The sequence below is a fragment of the Euleptes europaea genome, chromosome 7, assembly GCF_029931775.1.
Source record: "Euleptes europaea isolate rEulEur1 chromosome 7, rEulEur1.hap1, whole genome shotgun sequence".
NCBI lineage: Eukaryota > Metazoa > Chordata > Lepidosauria > Squamata > Sphaerodactylidae > Euleptes > Euleptes europaea.
The window spans coordinates 86,739,485-86,762,063 of record NC_079318.1 but is presented as its reverse complement, the minus strand read 5'-3'; the positions used below and the strand labels follow the sequence as shown (position 1 = coordinate 86,762,063).

Here is a 22,579-nt window from a genome sequence, read left to right as displayed (position 1 = left end):
TCTACTTAGGATTGAAGCAAAGTCCTCACACTGTTACCAAAGAGACTTGCTTCCCATACATGAAAGAAAGACACAAATATATACACACACAAACCATTCAGTTTTATTGAATGAACCTTCCAGAGGCAAACCTAAAATATCCACATGTTCTCATATGGGCCTAACTACATGTGACGCCGTTTCTGGGACCGCTGTGGGTCCTGTTGAGCCTGAGGATCCAGGGCAAACCCGGAAATGGGTGTCACCGTTAGGTAAGCCCTGAGCTGTTTCCAATAAAGCCAGTGCAGAGAAGGAGAAAAACTTGCAGATTGACCAGGGCCAATCTGTGGTCACGGAAAAATTCAGTCTCAGCCCCAAATTCAGGCAACCAGCTATAAGCCTGCACTGTCTGGTTAGCATGGTGGATGGGGTGCTTTTGCCTCCAAGTCCCTCAAAGTCTGTGTTGGCCGATGATCCCATATCTTCTTGGACGGGGAAGGGGGGAAGATGGGTCTGGAGAGAGAGGGGGCGTTGGGGGAGGGAAGTAAGGGACAGATTAGAGGGACAAAAGGAAAGGAAGCAGGGGGAAGAGGGAAGAGCAAGAGGAAAGGGGGAGAAAGAAGGGGATAAATTTAAGAGATAGGTGCAGGTCATTGCCCCTCCTAAGGAGAGGGGGCAATCTCCCCACAAAGGGAGACAACATGCAGCAGATTGCCTCTCCAAGAAAGGCATTTGCTTCTTCGGAGGAGAGGCCAGAAATGGTGGCCTTTTTATAGGCAGCGGCCTTATGACTTAGGAGGACATGGAGCATTGTGAGCTAGGGGAGGATGTCTTGGCTTCAGTAACCTACCTCCCAGGGCTGTTGTCAGGCTACAAACAAGCATCCTCAGCACCGCCCTGAGCTCTTTGGAGGAAGGACAGGGTTTTTAAAAAGGATGCCCTTTTTTCTTTTCTTTGTCGCCCCATTTAGGCACAACATAATAAAAATATTTCAACTGTATGGCTTATTGAGTCTGGGACCCCACTAGGAGGGGCTTCTTGGGAAATGGGCTGTTCTTAATAATAGGGATGCCAGCTTCCAGGTGGGACCCGGGGATCCCCTGGAATTACTGCTCATCTCCAGACTACAGAGATCAGCTCCCCTGGAGACAATGGGTGCTTTGGAGGGTGGGCTCTATGGCATTGTGCCCCCCTAAGGTTCCCAGGCTCTGTCCCCAAATCTCCAGGAGATTCCCAAGCTGGATCTGGCAACCCCAGCCGCTGCCCCCCATCCCTTGCTGGTGGCCAGGGGGGACCTGGCAACCCTACTTAAGAGACAATATTCACACCAATGCCTTTCTCATTGCTTTTTGTTTCCAGAACACAGCCTCCTCTCATCCCTTTCCCTACTGACACAGCAAAGCAGCGTTTTAGTCCAGCCAGCAGATCCACCTGAATCATCACATCTTTTGCAGAGGGCAAGCACCAGGGTGCGGCTGAATGCACGCAGAAAGAAGGGCTGCGTCTAGGGTTGCCAACCTCCAGGTAGTAGCTGGAGATCTCCTGCTGTTACAACTGATCTCCAGCTGACAGAGATCAGTCCCGCTGGAGAAAATGACCACTTCGGCAATTGGGCTCTATGGCATTGAAGTCCCTCCCCAAGCCCTGCCCTCCTTAGGGTCCGCCCCAAAAACCTCCCGCCGGTGGTGAAGAGGGACCTGGCAACCCTAGCTGCGTCCCTGGGACTGCTCTGGGCCCCCTCCCACAACCCCTTCGGCCACTTTTACTGCACCTCTTCCGTCTTTTTGCATGTCGAATCCTGACCGAAGCTGCGCATGCCCGGAGTCTCCCGCACCAGCCGATCCGCTCCCGCCTACCTTGTCTTGGATTTAATTTTTGAATTTCCCGCGGCCTCGTTCCTCCCCCCACCCCCCGAAACCCGGGGCTGCTGGGGAACCTGGGAATTGTAGGGCGAAAACGCACGGTCGCTTTAGCCTCCTTTCTTCCCTGTTCCAGCCAGGATTCAGCCAGGATCGAACGCACGAGCGGGTCCTGCGGGTCCTGCCTGAAGGACCGGGTCCTGCCGTCCATCTTCTCAGTCCAGGGCCAGCCAATACCCCACCTGGCTAACGGAGAGACCTACAAGCATCTGGGGACCCCGACTGGCTTCCGGGCTGCACAGACGCCAGAGGCGACAATTCGGGACATTGTATCTGACGCAGAGAAGATTGACGCTTTGCTGCTGGCCCCCTGGCAGAAGATTGAGACCCTGAACACATTCCTACTGCCCAGGATCTCCTTCGTCCTCAGAGGTTCCGCGGTGGCCAAGACGCCCCTGAACAAGGCCGACTGGTCCATCACAGCCTTGCTGAAGAAGTGGCTCAACCTCCCAAAGGGAGACACAAACAACATCTTACGCGTGCTCCATCGCCAGGGGGGAGCCGGAACACCGAGGATGGGAGACCACGGCGACATTGCGGTGGTCACACACGCCTTCCGCCTGCTCACCTGCCCTGACCCCACCGTGAGAACTATCGCTGATGGCACCCTTCACACCGTGACCAAGAAGAGACTACTCAGAGACCCCACCAACGAAGACCTTGTCAACTACCTCAGCAGCTCCCTGGAGGGTGAGTTTGGCCAGGATGGGGGGGACTTTGCCTCCCTTTGGACATGTACCAGGAATGTCACCTGGTGCCTCAACAAGCGGATCGGCTGCCAGTGGCCCTGGGACCCAGAGACTGGCTCCCTCGCCTTGGCCCTCCGTCGAGACAACCCACCTGAACTCTCCCTCATCAAAGCTGGGCAGCGGCGGTCCTTGGAACGCCTCCTGAAGGCCACCATGAAAGAGAAATACTGTTGGGTATTAGATAGCGAGCTTTGCTACATGTCAGACAGTTAAGGGTTAATATTGTAACTAACCAAGAGGTCAGTATAGTGGCCATCGACCTCGTGCCTGGTGGTCACGTATACCACAGTTTGCATGTTTAACTGCTTTCGATATCCTTTGTTTAGAAGTGAAAGTAGTTCAGTTGCTTTCTGGTTTTCTTTTGGATGCCAGCGTGTTAGGATGGAGAGGCTTTCTTGTCGTTTAAGAATGCCTACTCGAGAGTAAGCTTAGTACCTGCCAGAGCCTTTCTGGCAAGCATAGGAAACTTAGAATGTAGTAAAGATTATTTGTTTTGCTCCCAGTGAATTTCCCTTACCCTTGAGTTTAGAGTAAACTTTGTTTATTACTAAGACAAACGTCTTGTGTCTTTTGTGCGTGTGTGTGATCAAGCTTTATTTTCAATAGACCAGGATCAACGATCCACTCCGTCTGAATGGTAGCTGTAAGCCCTTAAGAATTTAACAAATACGCTGCAGGACTGCGACGGAAACCGGACCAGGGCAAGGTGTTTGAGATCACCTCACAGTGGGATGCCAGCAACCACTTCATGTCCGGGGGGACTTCACCCGCTTTGCTGACTGGCGCTTCATTCACCGGGCTCACCTGAATGTCATACCTCTCAACGGGACAGTAAGATCTGGGAACCACGACAAGCGCTGCTGACGTTGCGGGTACCCCAACGAGACCATGCCCCATGTCCTCTGCGGCTGCCCCCCCCCCCCATTCCACTGCCTGGAAGCTCCGGCACGATGCAGTTGTGCAGCGCCTGGCCTGAGCCATCCCCGACTCTGAGGGCACCTTCGTTCTCAACAGAATGGTGCCAGGGACTGGAAGCCAACTGCAGCCTGACATTGTGCTCCGTAATGAAGACATGAAGAAGATTGTGTTGGTGGACGTCACCATCCCCTTTGAAAACCGGAAAGCTGCCATGGAAGAGGCCAGGGAAAGGAAGCACCGCAAGTACACTCCCCTGGCAGACACTCTCAGGCAACAGGGCTTCAAGGTTGAGGTTCATGCCCTGCTAGTGGGAGCCCTGGGTGGATGGGACCCCAAGAACGAAAGAGTACTCTGTGCCTGTGGCGTTGGCAAGAGATACGCCAAGCTGATGTGCAGACTTATGGTGTCCGACACCATACGGTGGTCCAGAGACATTTACATTGAACATGTCTCTGGCCATCGCCAGTACGAGGATCCAGCTTGCCCTCCCAATTCCAGGGGAAGGGAGCCACAACCGACTTGCCCTCCTGGCCCCAGAGGAGGACAGCCACAGAGCGCACCCGCAGCGGGCTCAGCCTCACGAGCCACCACGAACTATCCCCCTATGGACTCTTGACAAATATCCCAGTCGCTGAACAATCTGTTGAAGACATCCAGGCTCTACGCCCAAGGACTGTAGGCGATGAGGAGGACTGACCAGGCCTTGCTGACCATCACTGTGAGGGGTCCAGGGATTTGCCCTGCTCCCCCACCCTGGACTATATATCCCTATGGACTCTGGACAATCACGGTGGAGGATCCAGGGCTTTGCTTTGCTCCTCCACCTTAGACTATATCCCTATGGACTTTGCACAATTTTGTTAGTTACCGGACAGTCTGAGTATGTGGAAGTATCGCCTGTTGTCTTTGCACTTTATTACTGTAGCATAGAATGCATGCACCTGCGTTTTCTGGGACTGGTTTGTATTGACTCAATGTTCTCTACCGTTTGTACTGTTTGAAACATTCTCTGAATAAAAGTCAATCTGTTCTTATCAGTTTAATATCTGATATGTCCTCTATCTGAGGACTATATATTAAATAGATTTTTGGAACTGGGAGATGGAATAGGGGCTTGCTCCGTCCACTCTAGTCATCGACCTGGTATTGCAGTACCTCCAGGAACGGTGCACCTCCCCTCGGGGAGAATATTGCTGGTGAAAAGACAGATCGAAATATTTCTTTTTTCAATTTTCTTATTTTTCTGCTGTTGTAATTTGTTTTTCTAATTTTCTTTACTCTCTCTTTGGATTGTATCCCTATGGATTCTGGACAATCCCAGAGAAGGTTCTAGGGCTTTGCCCTGCTCCCCCACCGTGGACTATATCTCTCTATGGACTCTGGACAATTTTATCAGTTACTGGACAGTCTGTGTATGCGGAAGTATCTCTTGTTGTCTTTGCTCCTTTTTACTGTTGCATGGAATGCATGCACCCACATTTTCCGGGACTGGTTTGTATTGACTCAATGTTCCCTACCGTTTGTACTGCTTGAAAAAAAGGTAAAGGTCCCCTGTGCAAGCACCGGGTCATTCCTGACCCATGGGGTGACGTCACATCCCATTTCCAAAGCAGATTTTGTTTGCGGGGTGGTTTGCCATACTTTTAAAAAATCCTGTCCTTCCTCCAAAGAGCTCACGATTCTTGTTTGTAGCCTGACAACAGCCCTGGGAGGTAGGTTACTGTGCTGCCCCAGCAGAAAGTGAAATGTTACATAGAAAATGTTTGTAGTAGTTAGCCCTTTAAGACTTAGAATTGTGGGAAATGTAGTCCAGACCAACACTAGGTCAGATGTGTCTGAACTGCACGCTAATTGGCTATCAGAGCTTCTTCTTCCCACAATTCCTTCTGGCCCGGGTAAATTGAAATCCTTTGTTCTACCAAGACCGAGTCAGAAGAGGAAGGAGGCTCCCAGTTCATCTGTTTTTTCACAGGCTCTAGGTATGTTCTGCATCTACTTCCTGTTCAGCGATGTGTGAGTTGAGAGATTAATCCTTATGCATTTGTGTGAAGAAATAATAAAGATGTAATCTCATGTACATTAAGAGTTCTGTTGTCACTACTCAAAAGGGGCCTGGGGACTGAGCTCCAGGTGCTGGACGAGACAGTGAAAAAACAGTGACTATTAAGAGCCTACGGATATTTTGGATTTATACAGACAGACTGTATCAACAAATGGTTCTTGTAGGTTATCCGGGCTGTGTAACCGTGGTCTTGGAATTTTCTTTCCTGACGTTTCGCCAGCAACTGTGGCAGGCATCTTCAGAGTAGTAACACTGAAGGACAGTGTCTGTCCTTCAGGAAAGAAAATTCCAAGACCACGGTTACACAGCCCGGATAACCTACAAGAACCAATGAACTCTGACCGTGAAAGCCTTCGACAATATTTTGTATCAACAAACTTTATAAAGTTGCATGCCTGCTCTGCAAATTGCTTCAGCCCATGCAAGCGGCTTGGATTTTAAAAGGACATTTTTTGTGTGCTTGAAGCTGGTCTAGTCTGCATGTGAATTGCAAGGAGATTGCCTATTTGCATGTGTATATGTCTCCAGCTTACCCTCTCCCAACTAGCTGAAGAAAGGGCGGGGGAAACAGATCTCCCTGCAGTTTGAACAGTTTAAAAGGTTTTAGTCTGCATGCTCCTGTTTTGCAATGTCTACAGCATTCAGCTCACTTCTCCTCTAAGCAACCCCTGGCCTTTAACCTAGCCCACAAAGACATTAAGGCAGGAAGTCCCTGGTTCCCTGAAAGCAAAGCACGCTGAAGCCAAGACATCTTCCCTTAGCTCACAATGCTCCATGTCCTCCTAAGTCATAAGACTGCTGCCTATTAAAACGCCACCATTTCTGGTCTCTCCTCTGAAGAAGCAAATGCCTTTCTTGGAGAGGCAACCTCCTGCTGCAGCCTGCCCCCTACTTCCCTCCCCCAACATCCCCTCTCTCTCCATACCCATCTTCCCTCCTTCCCCATCCAAGAAGATACAGGATCATCGGCCAACACAGACTTCGAGGGACTTTTATTGAATTTTATAGGACACAAAAAGGAGAGAGGTAAGGGGATACAGCATCCGGCTGCAGTAAACAAACATTCTTTTTGGTCATTAATATATATTTCAGATACATTTTAAAATTTCATATAGCTAATTGTATTTTCTACTTATTGAAATTCTAGGAAATTAAAAATACTATGCTTAGTCTACATATTAGATATATAGGTATAGAATGGCTGCCACTTTTCATAAAAACAGTCTACAGAATCGTCATCTGTTAAATTCAGCATAAAAGTCATTTTAGCCATGTTTGCATACTCTAACATCTTATCTTTCCAGTCATCAAAGTCCGGTGTAATCACTTGAGGCAAAAGCACCCCACCCACCACGCTAACCAGACACGCAGGGTTATAGCTGGTTGCCTGAATTGGGGCTGAGATGGAATTTTCCCGTGACCACAGATTGGTCCTAGTGGACGCAGATTTTTCACCTTCTTTGCACTGGCTTTATTGGAAACAGCTCAGGGCTTACCTACACGTGACACCCATTTCCGGGTTTGCCCTGGATCCTCAGGCTCAACAGGACCCAGAGCGGTCCCAGAAACGGCGTCACGTGTAGTTAGGCCCATATGACAACATGTGGATGTTTTAGGGCTGCCTCTGGAAGGTTCAGTCAATAAAACTGAATGGTTTGTGTGTATATATATTTGTGTTGTGTCTTTCTTTCATGTATGGGAATAAGTCTCTTTTGGTAACAGTGTGAGGATTTAGCTTCAATCCTAAGTAGGAATGAGTGGATTACAGCAGCTCCATTTCATTTAAGCTTCAATCCCTCTCCATTCTTGGGGATTCGATCCCAAGATCTTCCAGTGAAGTTCATCAACTTGACCAGAACAGAAATCAAAGAATAAAAGTGCACTAAAATGTAGGTTCTTAACCCATGCTATACTTCAATTTACACTCCCCTAAACATAAATAACACACATAGTATTTGAGAGACTTATACTAACCAGGAATGTGTTTATACATTGGTATATTGCATAGCTAAATAATTATTCAAGTTAGATTAGTAATGAACTGAGGAGTCCAATCTGTAATTATGTTTTACAGTATTAAAACAAGAACCTATTATACCAGATGTTTGAGTAATTGAGAATAGAATTTGTAAGTATTTTTTCAAACATCTCTTTCAAGAATTATATAAAGGGCTCTCAAATAGATGGTAACTAACCCATTATTCTGTCTTTTCAGGCAACATATACACATGCCTGGTTGGGTTTGAACTGTTGGCATTTGTATACATTAATGTATTTCTGTAAATGTGTGCAGGTTTACAAAGGGTTTTAATTAACCACTGATGAAGGCCCCATAGGCCGAAATGCGTTTGGTATGTGGTTATAGTTATCAACCTCAGGAAATGCCATTGTGTATTTTAATGCTTTTAAATAATTTTAACTTTTATATAGCTCTTCTAATAAATTATACTTTCAGTATTTATTCATACTTATTTATATTTTCCTTTCACCCAACCTTGGGTACCCAGCATTTCTAACACCAAACATAAAGTGTGTGTGTGTAAAGGGCTGTCAAGTTGCAAACGACTTATGGAGACCACCCCCCATAGGCTTTTCAAGGCAAGACGTTCAGAGGTGGTTTGCCATTGCTTGCCTCCATGTCACGCCCCTGGTGTTCCTTGGTGGTCTCCCATCCAATATACTAGCCAGGGTCAAGGCGGAGAGTGTGTGACTGGCCCAAGGTCACCCAGCAAGTTTCCCTGGTAGAGTGGGGATTCGAACCTGGGTTTCCCAGATTCTAGTCCGACACCTTCACCACTACACCATGCTGGCTCTCCCAAACATAAACAGAGGTACTCAATTACTCTCTTTCAGAGCCAAACTACATGTTATGGAGACCACAGGTCCTACCAGTGGCTACTGACATTATTCTAGAGGGAAATTTAGCCATTAAAAATAGCTGTGAGGGACCAATCACCACACTGCAGCAGCACCGGAACAATCTGGTCTGTCCCCCACACCCCGTGCCTTTTCAATTCCCTAAACAGCCCCCCCAACACCACTGTTTCCGCACTTGAAAAGGTGGAACGGGGGGGGGGGGGGGACAAGATTGCCTGCACAGTGATCAGGCCCTGGTGATAATTTCTAAACTGCAAACTTGTTCTCTTAAAATGGCGTCGGCTGCCATGGGTTGGACCCATGGCTGCCATAACGTGTAGTTCAGCTCTCATAGAATCATAGAATTGGAAGGGACCACCAGGGTCATCTAGTCCAACCCCCTGCACAATGCAGGAAATTCACAACTACCTCCTCCCCACACACACCCAGGGACCCCTACTCCATGCCCAGCCCTACTCCATGCCCAGAAGATGGCCAAGATCCCCTCCTTCTCATAATCTGCTTAAGGTCATAGAATCAGCATTGCTGACAGATGGCCATCTAACATCTTAAATCCTCCAGGGAAGGAGAGCTCACCACCTCCCAAGGGAGCCTTTTCCACTGAGGAACCGCTCTAACTGTTAGAAAGTTCTTCCTAATGCCTAGACGGAAACTCTTTTGATTTAATTTCAACCTGTTGAAATTAATCTCAATCGAACCTGCTTCACAGACTTGCGGTTCTTTTTTGTAACACTTGGAAGCCATTTGTGTGAAAAGTTACAGCATGAAAAGAAAAAGATAAGAAGGGGAAATAGGTATTTTTTAGTAGCAAGAAAATAAGAAAATGAGAGAAGTAAATGGGAGGAAAGACATTTTATAGTAGAAAGAAAATAAGAAAACTGAAAGAAGAAATACCAAATCAAATCATCTTTATTACAGCCAAAACCCAGCATAAGATATACATCCTATGATAAAACTATACAGCTCCCACTTACATCTCATTCGTGCTTACTAGTCTGAAGATTTATCCGTAAGCTCTTTGTTCATCATTAATGCGTTCCATTTCCAAAAGACATAAGAGCAAAATTTTGCTACGGAGTGTGAGATAAAAGTCACCCTATCTTCCAGTAGATATTCTACCCAAAGAGGCCTTGGAGGTGTAAAAGTGTACAAACCGAGATAGCAGGGGAGTAATTAAACGATTTCTGGCATCATCATAATGTTCACAATGGAATAATATAGGTGCTAACGTCTTTACCATATCCATAGAACAAGATTTGTGTGTGTCTCTTGGGCAATGAAGGAAGCTTCCCGAAAGTACAGCCGATGGAAAGGCATCAAATCGGGCCCTAGAAAAGGCCCTTCTTAATGTGGGAGAGGTAATTGAGGTTAGATAAGAGTCTGAATAACTGCCTGAAGAAGAAATATTTCAGTCTGTTTCTTAACCAGTAATATTCTCCCTGAGGGAGAGGTACTGCAATACCAGGTCGGTGTGTGGAGTGGATGGAGCAAGCCCCTATTCCATCTCCCAGTTCCAAAAATCCATTTGATATATAGAGGACCTATCAGATTTTAAACTGATAAGAACAGATTGATTTTTATTCAGAGAATGTTTAAAATACACTCACAGTAAAAGATAGAGTCAATACAAACCAGTCCCAGGTGCATGCATTTCACAGAAAGACTACAAAGGAGCAAGCACAAAAGAAGATATTTATGCATACACTGTCTGGTGACTTAAGAACTGTTTAGTGTCCATAGGGAAATAGTCCATGATGGGGGAGCAGGGCAGAGCCCCGGTCCCCCCATCGTGGTGGCCAGTGGTGCCTGGCCAGTTTTCCTCACGGCTCGCAGCCTTTGGGTGTGGGTTTTGGACGTCGCGGCTGTCTTCTCCGGGCATGGGGGGTCCTCAGGTGGGCACGGTGGGGTTGCTGGCTCATCCGTAGGGTTGGGGAGCAGGCCAGAGCCCGATCCCAGCTCCCAGAAGGGGGAGAGGACAAGTCCTGGGCTCACCCCCCCTGCTCATTGAGGCTCCTAGTGGCATTCCTGGCAAGTGTCCAGAGGAAGGCAAAGTCCCCCCTGTCCCAGCCAAACTTCCATGAACACATGAAGCTGCCTTATACTGAACCAGACCCTTGGTCCATCAAAGCCAGTATTGTCCACTCAGACCGTCAGCGGCTCTCTGGGGTCTCAGTCAGAGGTCTTTCAGATCCCCTACTTGCCTAGACCCTTTAACGGAGATGTTGGGGATTGAACCTGGGACCTTCTGCATGCCAAGCAAATGCTCAACCACTGAGCCACAGCCCCTCCTCCAGGTAGTAAGGGAGGTCCTCACCGGTGGGGTTCCTCTGCAGTCTGTTCTGGGCCTAGTGCAAAGGGCATCATCCGCGATGGTCCTCATGGTGGGGTAGGGACAGGTGAGCAGGCAGAAGGTGAGGGTAACCACCATGTTGCAGAGGTCCCCCATCTTCAGGTTCCAGCTCCCCCCTAACAATCATTCGTAGCTCTCTTGGAAAGTTGAACCACTTATTTAGCAGGGCCATGATATAGCAGTCAGCTCTGTTGAGAGGCTCTGCAGGAGAAAGTAGAGTTTATAGTTGGGGGGGAAATAAGAGAAGAAAATAAAAAAAATGTATCAGCAGGAAAAAGAAATTTGAAAGAAGAAGAAATATTTCAGTCTGTCTTTTCACCAGCAATATTCTTCCCGAGGGGAGGTGCACCGTTCCTGGAGGTACTGCAATACCAGGTTGATGCTTGGAGTGGATGGAGCAAGCCCCTATTCCATCTCCCAGTTCCAAAAATCCATTTACTATATAGTCCTCATGCTAGGAAAAGTTGAGGGCAGCAGGAAAAGAGGAAGACCCAACAAGAGATGGATTGACTCAATAAATAAAGGAAGCCACAGCCTTCAATTTGCAAGATCTGAGCAAGGCTGTGAAAGATAGGACATTTTGGAGGACTTCATTCATAGGGTCGCCATGAGTCGGAAGCGACTTGACCGCACTTAACACATACATATAGTACTCAGATAGAGGACTATATTAAACTGATAAGAATAGATTAACTTTTATTCAGAGAATGTTTCAAACAGTACAAATGGTAGGGAACACTGAGTCAATACAAACTAGTCTCGGAAAACGTGGGTGCATGCATTCTATGTGACAGTCATAAAGAGCAAAGACAGCATACACAGACTGTCGAGAAAGTGATAAAACGGTCCAGAGTCCATAGGGAGATATAGTCCACAGTGGGGGAGCAGGGCAAAGCCTGTCCAGAGTCCATACAAATATAGTCAAAAGAGTAAAGAAAATTAGAAAAACAAATTACAACAGAAGAAAAATAAGAAATTGAAAGAAGAATATTTCAATCTGTTTTTTAACCAGCAATATTCTCCCCGAGGGGAGGTGCACCGTTCCTGGAGGTACTGCAATACCAGGTCGATGCGTGGAGTGGACGGAGCAAGCCCCTATTCCATCTCCCAGTCCCAAAAATCCATTTAATATATAGTCCTCAGATAGAGGACGTAGCAGATATTAAACTGATAAGAACAGATTGACTTTTATTCAGAGAATGTTTCCAACAGTACAAATGGTAGCGAACATTGAGGTAATACAAAGCAGTCCCGGAAATGATCTTAGCCAAAAGGCCGAGAAGCGATAAAGCTACCGTCTGGAAGACGGGTTCCCGTACCAGCCTGATGCCCTTCTGGGTTAAGAGAGCACAGCCACGCCCTGAGGTCCCCAACACCACGGCCGGCCGGGGTCCCAAGAGCCCCCGGGGCATCCCAAAAACGCTGCTCTGTCCTCCTTGCAGGTCAGCAGCCTCCTGAAGGACACGTTTATGCCATAATTGGTAGGTTTTTCTCCCCTCTGTCGCTTCCGACTGCCCGCGCTCGGACAGCCATTGGCTCGTAATCTGCATATCCCCACCTTCTTTCCCATGATGCACTGCGGTGCCATTAACCCTTGACAGTCCACTCCTACAGTCTTGGCTCAAAGCAGCAGAGCGTTTCGGACCCGTAAGAAAGGGGCGGGGAGGAACGGCAGCAAGGAAAGAGCGTGCGGCGTGCACACAGTCGCCTGTTGGGCTGCCTGGAACCTGTGTTTGCAACGCATCGATATGAACATGGCATTTATCAGGGTCCCTCCCAGTTCCGTCTCCCTGTTGGCCGGGACTGCGGCCGTCCTGGAAGGATCTCGCTGGCCCCAGCGGGAAACGAGGAAGTGCCCAGGGGCCCCCTCTCAGGGCTCCTCCTGATCTGAAGCGCTTCCTGCAAAGATAGGAATTACCCCCCCCCCAGGGCTGTTGATGGGCAGGGGGGTTATGAAGACAGGCTGGCGTGGTCCGCGCCTGGCTGCAAGTGAATGCACAAACTGGTATAGATCTGAATAGGGTACCTAAACCTTAAGTAAGAGGAGGGACAGTTCATTATTGTATTGAAGTAACTCCCCCCCAGGGCCCTATTAAACACGCGACATCTTTTCCCTTAGCTGTGCTCCGATCCTCAAGACTGGTCATTTATGCATGGGAAGTTTTGCCTTGGACTTGCCGCTCTCTCGAGGCACGTTTCCCCCGCCCCAATCCTCAAAACTCCGCAATAAGCCCTCGTGCAGAGCGCTGAGCATGTGGACGGGGGACAGGGGCAGCGAGAGAGGGAGCGGCGAAGCCAAGGCGAAACCCCCCGTGCATCGATGCGCGCCCCTGGCCGCAAAGCGGTCGGTTGCGCGCGGCGGGATTTCCCGGGCGGCGCTTCCAAGCAACTCCGCTTCCCCAGGTCCCCCAGCAGGTCCGGTCCGGGTTTCTGAGCGGGGAGAGGAACGAGCTGGCGGGACATTCAAAAACCGCATCCGAAGTGGAGGAGGAGGAGGAGGCTGCGGGTCAAAGCCTGCGAGGGAGCCGTCCGCGCCAGGCTTTGATGGGGCGGACGGGCAACAAAGTTGGGAGGGGGACCCACCACCCTGACCCGAGTCCTTGGCTGTGGTGGATGGGAAAGGGCCTGAAAGCCAGCCAGCCCAGGGATGCGCCCCTTTCCCTGAACGCCTGCTGGTGCACCCTCTGCAAAAGATGCAGGGTCGATTCTGCTCCTCGCTCAACGCTGATTTTTTAAAACCCGACTTTAAAATGACTATTCGCTGTCCGGATGCAAGAGGAGAAAGTCAAACAAATTCCACCCCCCCACACACGCACACACTCGCCTCCTCCTTCACTTGCATAGCCATTAGCAATCGTTGTTTGCATAGCTAAGCAGTGGCTGGGATTCTGCATGCTTCCTTCAGTGAATGCTTCGATGCGGGGGCAGAGCAAATACAAAAGGTCGTGTTAAAGGGGATGTTAAGAAATGCAAAGCAGGTATGTGCTGGCTTTGTAGTGACATCTGAAATGACGGTTCAGCATGACGATATGCAGGGCACTTTGGCCTGAAACGCGCTGCTAATTACCAAGCATAAATGGCTGTGATGTTTTAATGTAGATCTGCGGCCTAAACGCTGCTTTGCTGTGGCAGTAAGGACAGAGAAAGGATGGGGGAAAGAACCCCTGAAAGAAAGCAAAGAGAGGAGACAACGTCCCACACACGAAAAAACAGCGAGAGGCATTGGTGTGACTATTGTCTCTTAAGAACAGCCCCTTCCCCCCAAAGCTCCTCCTAGTGGGGTCCCAGAGCAGCTCAATAATACGTAAAATGCAAATAATTTTATTATGTTGTGTCTAAACAAGGCTTACCAAGAAAATATAAAAGGGCATACTTCCCCCCCCCCGTCCTTCCTCCAAAGAGCTCAGAGCGGTGCTTGTTTTCAGCCTGACAACAGCCCTGGGAGGTAGGTTACTGACCCCAGGTCATCCAGTGAGCCAGCTTCAACACTGAGGGGGAATTTGGGCCCACGCTCCTAGATTGGCAGCACTACACCAGCTTTTTACATCCTTCATTCTGTTCGCTCTTGTGATACCACTATTACAAACCAGGAAAATGAGGTGATACGGGCTCACCTTAAGGGACGCTACAGTGAGCTATGTTGAAGTGGCTTCCCTCAGACAAACAGTTTTATAATTAAAGGACAGAAAACTATTACTTATTTAGTTTTTTAGTATATTTTTATCACAGCTGGGGTGGGTAGCACCATTTTCATTTTAAGCGACAGCCACCAAAATGTTTTGGCTCACCTGTGTCTTAAGCAGGAAAGAATAATTATAATAATAATTAGCATTTACATAGCATTACATGGTTTCCCCCCCATCAAGCTTTAATCCTTACAACAACCCGGTCAGGTCAGTCAGTATTATCTCCAGATGGGGGAGGGGAGTCTGAGAGAAAATGGCTTTCCATGTATATGAGGATGGCCAGGTTAACGGAATTTCTGAATAGAAAGGATATGGGAGAATTTAAAAAAAACATGGGTTAAGGCCACCTCATATTGGGATAAGTTGGCAAAAACGGACTTTACTTTATTAATTAATGAGATATAGAAATCAATTTTTTAACAATTGTGATTTATAATATTAATGGATAAAATAAAACTGTTAAGACACTTCTGCGGAAGTCGGGTGAAGGGTCACTCTTTAGGTGGGTGGAGGGGAAAGTATCTTTGCTTAACATTATAAATTAGTAATTATGAATGTATTAATTATGGTATATGAATACCCTTTTATAATTTCTTGTATTCTTTTTTGTAATTGTTTGTGTTGTTTTTTCTTGTATTTGTTTTTCATGTTTTTCTTAAAAAAATCTAATAAAAATTAAAAAAATGGCTTTCCTAAAGCCATCTAAGAAGTCCCTCACAGAAGTGAGGGGGCAGGAAGTTGTGGGATCTGCACCACCTGATCACGGATTCGAACCCGTGCCATCCCAGGTTTGGTTTTGCTGATGGGTTGGCAATAGGTTCAGACCAAACAAAACAAAAGTCCTTCCCACAAGGTCTAATTAACTTATGGATGTCACATATAGTGTGTGTGATGCTATTCTAACATCACACCCTCTTCCACACTCTACATTGGACAAACAGGCCAATCCCTGCAACAAAGATTGAATAGACATAAGTCTGACATCAGAAACCACAACATTCAGAAACCAGTGTGGGAACATTTTAACCTTCCAGGACATTCCGTTGCTGATTGAAGAGTAGCAGTTCTCTTACAAAGGGAGATTAGAAAGAGACTGCTGAATTACAGCTAATAATGAAGCTCCATACTATGCATTCTCCTGGACTTAATAGAGATCTGGGACTCCTGTCTCACCACCAATGCTAATTTCTCAACTCCTACTACCCCTCTGCATATCACACCTAATCCAATCATGCCTGCTAATGTCATTTACTTGCTTTTGACATTTACATTGCAATTGTTGTATAATTCACTCATCTCTATTTAAGGACAGATGGAATCACACTCTTGCTGTATCTGAAGAAGTGAGGTGCGGTCACGAAAGCTCATACCCTGCCAGAAATTTTGTTAAGTCTTTAAGGTGCTATTGGACTCTTGCTCTTTTCTTCTGCTATTATACTGCTATTGTATTGTAACAATTATTCTGTTGACAGAACACTCATAACTTAATAGAAAGAGAAAAATACACATGGAATTCACTGCTGCAAAAAAGGAGCTGTTAGTTCAGATCAGCGGCCTTCAGCTGGTGGGTCAGGGCTCTCAGCAAGGTCAAGGAGTGGCCACTTCTTCTGTTCATGGCTGCTTTTTGGAAGGGCCTGCTTGCTACTGTGCATGTGTATGGGGGTGGCTAGCTCCTGCCTTGATTTGCACACACAGCAAGAGGAGGAGCCAGATATTCAGGTGAGGTCACGCTGCAGCAGAGAGGAATCCTTGATGTGTTCCTCACTCACAAAGTTTCTGCCGCATACGGCTCTAGCACCAAATGTGGCTGAGTGCAGAACCAAATACTGCAGCCATAACTGGAAGCCAGTACTCCCACGAGCAGGAAGTATGCCTGCAAATCCTGCATCGAATAAGGTTCCCCCAAATCACCACAGCTCCCTCCAAGGTCTATAAAATTATGCATCGTATGGAGAGAGTGGACAGGGAGAAGCTTTTCTCTCTCTCTCATAATACTAGAACACGGGGTCATCTGCTGAAGCTGGGGGGTGATTCAAAACTGATAAAGGAAGCAACTAGGGCTGCTAACATGCCCAGAAAAAACATGCCCCTACTCCTTCAGTAGAGGCTTGATGTTTGGAAATGCCCCCCACCCACCCCAAGCTTTTCATGCCATGGAAGTAACATCAGCTGCTAAATAACATCCTATTAAGCCTCTGTATCGTACTTTGGTCACATTGTGAGAAGACAAGAGTCACTGGAAAAGACAGTCATGCTGGGAAAAGTTGAGGGCAGCAGGAAAAGAGGAAGACCCAACAAGAGATGGATTGACTCAATAAAGGAAGCCACAGGCAGCCTCAGTTTGCAAGATCTGAGCAAGGCTGTCAAAGATATTTTGGAGGACATTGATTCATAGGGTTGCCATGAGTCAGAAGCGACTTGATGGCACTTAATACACACAAGCCTCTGTTAAAGGGGCAGGACAGTTCCCACCCCCAGGCAGTTGGCAAACCCAGCTGTAGTCTGAACCCGAGTTCCCAAAGTCCCAAACCAACTTTTTCTTTGCCACTATTAGGGATAAAGAGAGGCCAACGCTCCTGTGGATCCTGGCCATGACATTTTATTGGGGAAGCATCCAGGGTCTTGAGGACATCCAGGCTGCAAGTATGAAAACTGGAAGGTTTGGTGTTTATTGGGTTAAGGGACAGGTTGGGGTCCCCCGGCCACCACTGGCTGAGTCAGGCTGGGAAGCTCCCCCTCCCAATTCTACCACCAGTCTCTCTGCAGCCTGATCCTAAGCACCGACCTCCACAGAGTTGCAGCCTCTGTCTACCAGGATATCTTGAGCACGAGGCAAGGTCGGTTCAAGCCTTCGTTTCTTCTTTCAAAGTGATTCAGTTTCGTGCTCTCTTTTTGTACCAAGGATTAGGCCGGTCCCTACAATTCCAAGACGTGCTGCTTGTTGGCATAAAGAGCCTCCAGCCCTTTCTCCAAAACAACAGGAAGGGGGGAGCTGTGATAGGATCATTGCCTAAGAGGTTCTTTGAGGCACCAAAGCAGCAGGGGTGCCACGGGGGGAAGAGAAATGGGTGCACCCCTGGTCTCTGCTCAGCCGAACCAGTTCCAGCAGTGCGTAGAGAAGGAGGTGCTGCTGGAGACAGCGGGACTACACGGGTGTAGGAGACCCCCCCTTGTGCTAATGCAGGGGGGGCACCTCCTCCCATTCTGTGGTCTCCCTGCTTGGGGCGGCAACGGGAGCAGAGGCAACCCGGCAAGGAAGGAAGGCAGACAAAGCAGCAGCTGTCTCCAGTGGGAAAACTCGTCTCCGCAAAGGCAATATGCCACACTGGAGTTTCTGGCACTGAGATGGGCCACGATCCACGTCCTCCTGGTTGGCAGCTTCTGGGCTGCAGATTCTCGCCAGCAGCAGCAGCCATGAGAAAGAGACCACGGAAACTGGCTGCCAGACTTCGGGGGGGGGGGGGAGATCTCAGCTCTCCGAGCCCGGCCCCGCTTCCGCCATCTCCACATCCGGGCCGGCTGCGAGTTTTTCCTGCTTCTCGTTTTTCCCCTTCCTGCTCCCAGAGGTTTTACTTGGACCTGGAGACACATCGACTGCAATGAGGAGTGAGAGAAGGCATTAGGAACAGGCAGGTCCTCTGTCTGGATGCCAAGCCACCCCCACCCCCCTTAAGCCTGGATCAGCCCTCCTCTCAATTTCTCCACACCGCAGAAGTGCAGTTCCACTAAAATGCCTAAAGCTTCTGAGTTCCACTGAATTCTTCCTGAAGAAGAATCCTGAGGATCTTGGAAACTTGCTCACTACTTAATGATGTTTCATTGTTCTTAATAAAAGGCAATGCACCACTGCTGCTTTGGAAGCTTTCCCTAACGGCCCCACATGGCCACCTTCAAGCTTTATTATTTTTTTAATTAAAAAGAAAACAAATAAAGAAAATGGTGGGAAGTCTACAGATAAGCCTCAATAAAAGGTTTCCCATGATCTAAAAATATGCTCATGTGGCAATTGTCATCGATATGTGATGTATTCAAATGTTAATTTATTTCATGGCGCCTTTCACCAGTCAGGGTCCCCAAGGCAGCAAATGCAAACATTAAAACATTTGAACAATTAAAAATACATTTAAAATTATAAAATAATTAAATAAAACACACAAACAAACAACACCAGAACCAGGAAGGAGGGCCAGTAACCATTATTGGGGGTATGCAAAAAAAAAAAAAAAGTCTGTGGTTAAGGGATTGGGGGTGTCCCAGGTCCCTCCCCAGGGAGTGAGGCTTACCCAGCATGGCAGCTGTCTCCTTCACAGTGTGGCGGAGTTGCTTGAGCAGTTTCCTCCTCTTCTTCCCCGAGAGGGTGATGTTTGCTCGAGTGCTGGAGCTGGAAGAGAGGCCAGGAAAACGATGTGCAAGGAAACCATTCGGCAAGAGAAGGCGATGGAAATCAAGGCCTCCTCCTACTCCAAACACCAGCAGAGCTCTCCCCAGGGGCTCAGCACACAATCCTAGCTGCAGCCTTCCTGCCTGGACCCACAGCTCTGACTGGACTCCCTTCTCATGGGGGGAGGAGGTTGGAGCCCCTCCCTGCTCTAACCCAGAACCTCTCTCTCCCTACCACCCAATTCATAACAGCCCAGCAGACTGAATGGCCAATCCCTGGTTCCAGGCACTATCAGATCCTTCCTTGGTTTCAAAGTTTCAATCTCTATTCTTCCCCCTACTCCCGGGCAAGGAGATCACAACAATCCCGTAAGGTAGGTCAGCCCGAGATATAGAGAACTCTCTTCACCACATAACAGAATGAGTCCCCTGAACTCCAGAGCTCGATGGTCGGCTTCCTGCTCACCTGAACCCTCAAGTAAGCCCTGGACGGCAACTGGACTGTAGTGCTCAGGGGGATATTTTACCTCCCGTGTCCTAGCCAGGAAGCAAGACGGGAATAGTGGAAAGATGAAGCTGCACGGGCTTCAGCTGGCCAGACTTATTTGCTATTTCTCGCTCTTCCCATCAGTTTCCCCCTTTTATCCTTCCAACAACCCTATGAGGTAGGTATGACTGAATCAACAAGGGACTGAATGGCCTGAGCCCAGGCAGCAAACTTCAGGCCAGAGTGGAGATTCGACCCCTGATCCCTCTGGTCCTAGTCCAACATGCTAACTAGCACACCTCTCCAGTTCTATATTCCCTCTCTCTGGTTTTTCCCCTCAACTGAAACTCATTTGGCTGCAAAATTCTGTGTCTTCTAGGGGGCAAAGAGCACGCTCAGCCCTCATTAGGATCTGGGCAGGGGAGCTTTTTGAAGGAGTGAGGATTCCTCCAACAGGGCACAGTTGACAACCTGGGCTCCCATCCCATCCCTGACTCTATATATCAATTCCCCACTCCCATCTCAAGAAAAGGACCCCTTTGTGATTTTCCTGTTCACAGAGATGTAAAGATTTCCAGAAATTGTCAAGCCATGGGGAAAACGGGGGGGTTCCCCCCTTCCAGGAAAGAAAAATTGAAATGCTGGAAAAAACTGAAATTTATTTACTTCATTCATACATACCTCCCCTTTCTCCCCAATGGGGATCTAAAAGAGCTTACACTGCCTCCTCTCCTCCATTTTACCCTCACAACATACCTGTGAAGTAGGTGGGACTGAATGTGTGTGACTGGCCCAAAGTCACCCAGCAAGCCTCCATGGCAGAATGTAGATTCGAACACGAGGCTCCCACATCCAAGTCTGACACTACACATTGACAACATCGGCCTCACCAAAACCCACACCACATAATTTACACACATAAATAATATGTCCTTCAAGTTTCTTTCTCTAATCCAGATCAGCTTTTGGAAAATCAACCACTTATGATTCTCTCCAAGAACTAAAGATTTCCAAGGCCAGAAATAGGCCTCTCTGCTCTTTCTACAGCTAGGATTGTTGCTCAGTTTGGTGGTATATTTCCAGGCCTCATAAACCAGCTTCTTTCACATTTCAGAAGACTGGAGACCTGTCTACTGGAGATAATGGTTAGTGCTGGAGACGGGCTTTCCGGCTTATTAGAAAGGAAGCAAATGGCAGGCAAAAAGCTTGCTTTAAGAAGAATTTCACTCATTGTTCTAAGAGGGAAAATATTTCAGAAGATTTCACACCCTCAAATATCCAGTTTTTCCATCACAGAGACAAAAAGATGGGGTGGTCCCTGCCTATTTTTCTCCTTTGCAACCTGATCCCCAGTCTTTTTCACACTTCCTGGCAAGGAACTCTCACAGAGTCAGGATCCTGGGCTAAGCGCAACTCACCAGCGTTTCTTCAAGTGGTGGATGGTGGTGAGTTCCTTGTCCACCACAGCGCCCACAATCCGGTGTTTCTTTCTCTTTTGCTTGGTCAAAACACGGCGTCTCTTGAAGAGTTTCTTCTGCAGCTCCTAAGACCAAGAGACAGATAGATCATGTCAACATAGGGATGCCAACCTCCAGATGGGACCTGGGGAGTCCCAGGAATTACAGCTCATCTCCAGACTACAGAGATCAGTTCCCCTGGAAAAAATGGATGCTTTGGAGGGTGGCCTATGGCACTGTACCCCACTGAGGTCTCTGTCCTCCCCAGGCTCCATCCCAAAATCTCCAGGAGTTTCCCAACCTGGATCTAACAATCCTATCCCCCCCATCCCCCACTGGTGGCCAGGGAAAACCTGGCTACTCTATGTCAATGTCATACATGAGCCCTTTCAACCAGCGCCACAGGTCCAGATGGGTGGGTTGGGCTAAAAAAAAAAAAAAGGACTGCTGCTTGCAAAGAGAGAACCTCAATCTGGGTTTGGAGATTTTCATACAGTGATTCTGAGAATGCAAAGCAGGGGGGCCTAGTTCAAATCTTTGTGAGGCTGCCTCATATTGAATCAGACCCTTGGTCCATCAAGGTCAGTATTGTCTACTCAGACTGGCATGATAAGTAGATGCTTGACCACTGAACCACAGCCCCTCCCCTGTTGATAAAACAAGTTCAGATTCCTGCTCTAAAGGCCCTTAAATTGGCAACCTTCACCACATCTTGTGACAGAATACCACAAGTTACATTAAATATTTTTTTTGTTCCGACAGTAGTTTACTGCCCATAAAGTCTCAGCCTAACAGGTAGCTCTTCAAGCAATGAACTAACCATGGCTCCAAGGCCTACACACCTACACTCAGTGCAACAGACAGACTTCAAGAAACAGCCCCATAGTATCTCCCCCCTCCCAGCATCCTTGCCCTGTCTCACTGAACTCCTTCACAAGGGAGCTTGCTCAAAAAGTTTAATCAGAAGCATCTTTATCTCCATAACTATGTAGCTCTAACACTGTCCTACCTTATAGGGTTGGTGTAAGAACTACAAAAATATAGCAGGGAGAGCAATTTAGCCATTCTGAAAGCCCTACATAAATACTAAATCTTGTTACTAGAAAACTAGACGGGGACTCGAAAAACCCGGAAAAAATCAGAGGTTAACACTCCATTACCGTCCGCGGCCGGTTGACCTTCCCTCCAGGAGCCCCCATGCTGCGCCCACGCTGCTTCGAGTCCGCTCCAGCGCTTCCGGACGGCAGCCGCACCATGTGACCTTCTACCCAATAAGCGTTCGCTCTTGCCCAGACGACATCCCTACCTTCTTCCGATTGGCCGAGAGGCTCTGGACCAACCAGAACGGGAGTTGAGGGGTTCTCCCGCTTTCTCCCCCCCTAATCCTGAGATCGCCGCTTGGTGGCGCCCGAGAGGCGCCGGCTGGGCTATAAATGGCCACGTGCAGCGGCGGCCTCGTCCTTTCTCTTCCGCTTGGGAGGTAAGCGGGCGCAGGAAAAGGGGGCTGATCCGGTGGTTTTGGGGCGGTCGGTGGGGACCGGGGGGGAGAGAGGGGCGCCCAGGGGTGGCTGTGGGGGGGCTGCGCCTGTGGCAGGCTGCGGGGCCTAGCCCGCGTCCTTGGAGAGAAGGGGCTGCGGCCACGTGGAGGCAGCGTGGCGCTGAGCAGGGCGTGTGCGGGCCCTTGCCTCGGGGGGGGATGCTCCGGGGCGCCCGCC

At 48.4% G+C, this 22,579-nt stretch overlaps 1 protein-coding gene and 4 pseudogenes across 1 annotated transcript; 1 reads left to right on the top strand and 4 right to left on the bottom strand.

Annotated features, from left to right (window-relative positions):
- The first annotated feature begins 4,565 nt into the window (after nucleotides 1-4,565).
- LOC130481254 (U2 spliceosomal RNA) lies at nucleotides 4,566-4,742 on the top strand (annotated as a pseudogene).
- Nucleotides 4,743-9,931: 5,189 nt separating this feature from the next.
- LOC130481257 (U2 spliceosomal RNA) lies at nucleotides 9,932-10,098 on the bottom strand (annotated as a pseudogene).
- Nucleotides 10,099-11,192: 1,094 nt separating this feature from the next.
- LOC130481258 (U2 spliceosomal RNA) lies at nucleotides 11,193-11,357 on the bottom strand (annotated as a pseudogene).
- Nucleotides 11,358-11,882: 525 nt separating this feature from the next.
- Nucleotides 11,883-12,094, bottom strand: LOC130481253 (U2 spliceosomal RNA; annotated as a pseudogene).
- Nucleotides 12,095-18,009: 5,915 nt separating this feature from the next.
- On the bottom strand, nucleotides 18,010-22,073 carry C7H11orf98 (chromosome 7 C11orf98 homolog). Its single transcript, XM_056853720.1, has 4 exons — nucleotides 22,025-22,073; nucleotides 20,826-20,950; nucleotides 18,824-18,921; nucleotides 18,010-18,134 (listed from the first exon to the last, which is right to left on the bottom strand). Exons 1-4 carry the CDS (start codon nucleotides 22,061-22,063, stop codon nucleotides 18,010-18,012), a joined length of 387 nt encoding a protein of 128 aa, XP_056709698.1. The 5' UTR covers nucleotides 22,064-22,073.
- Between the last annotated feature and the right edge of the window lie 506 nt (nucleotides 22,074-22,579).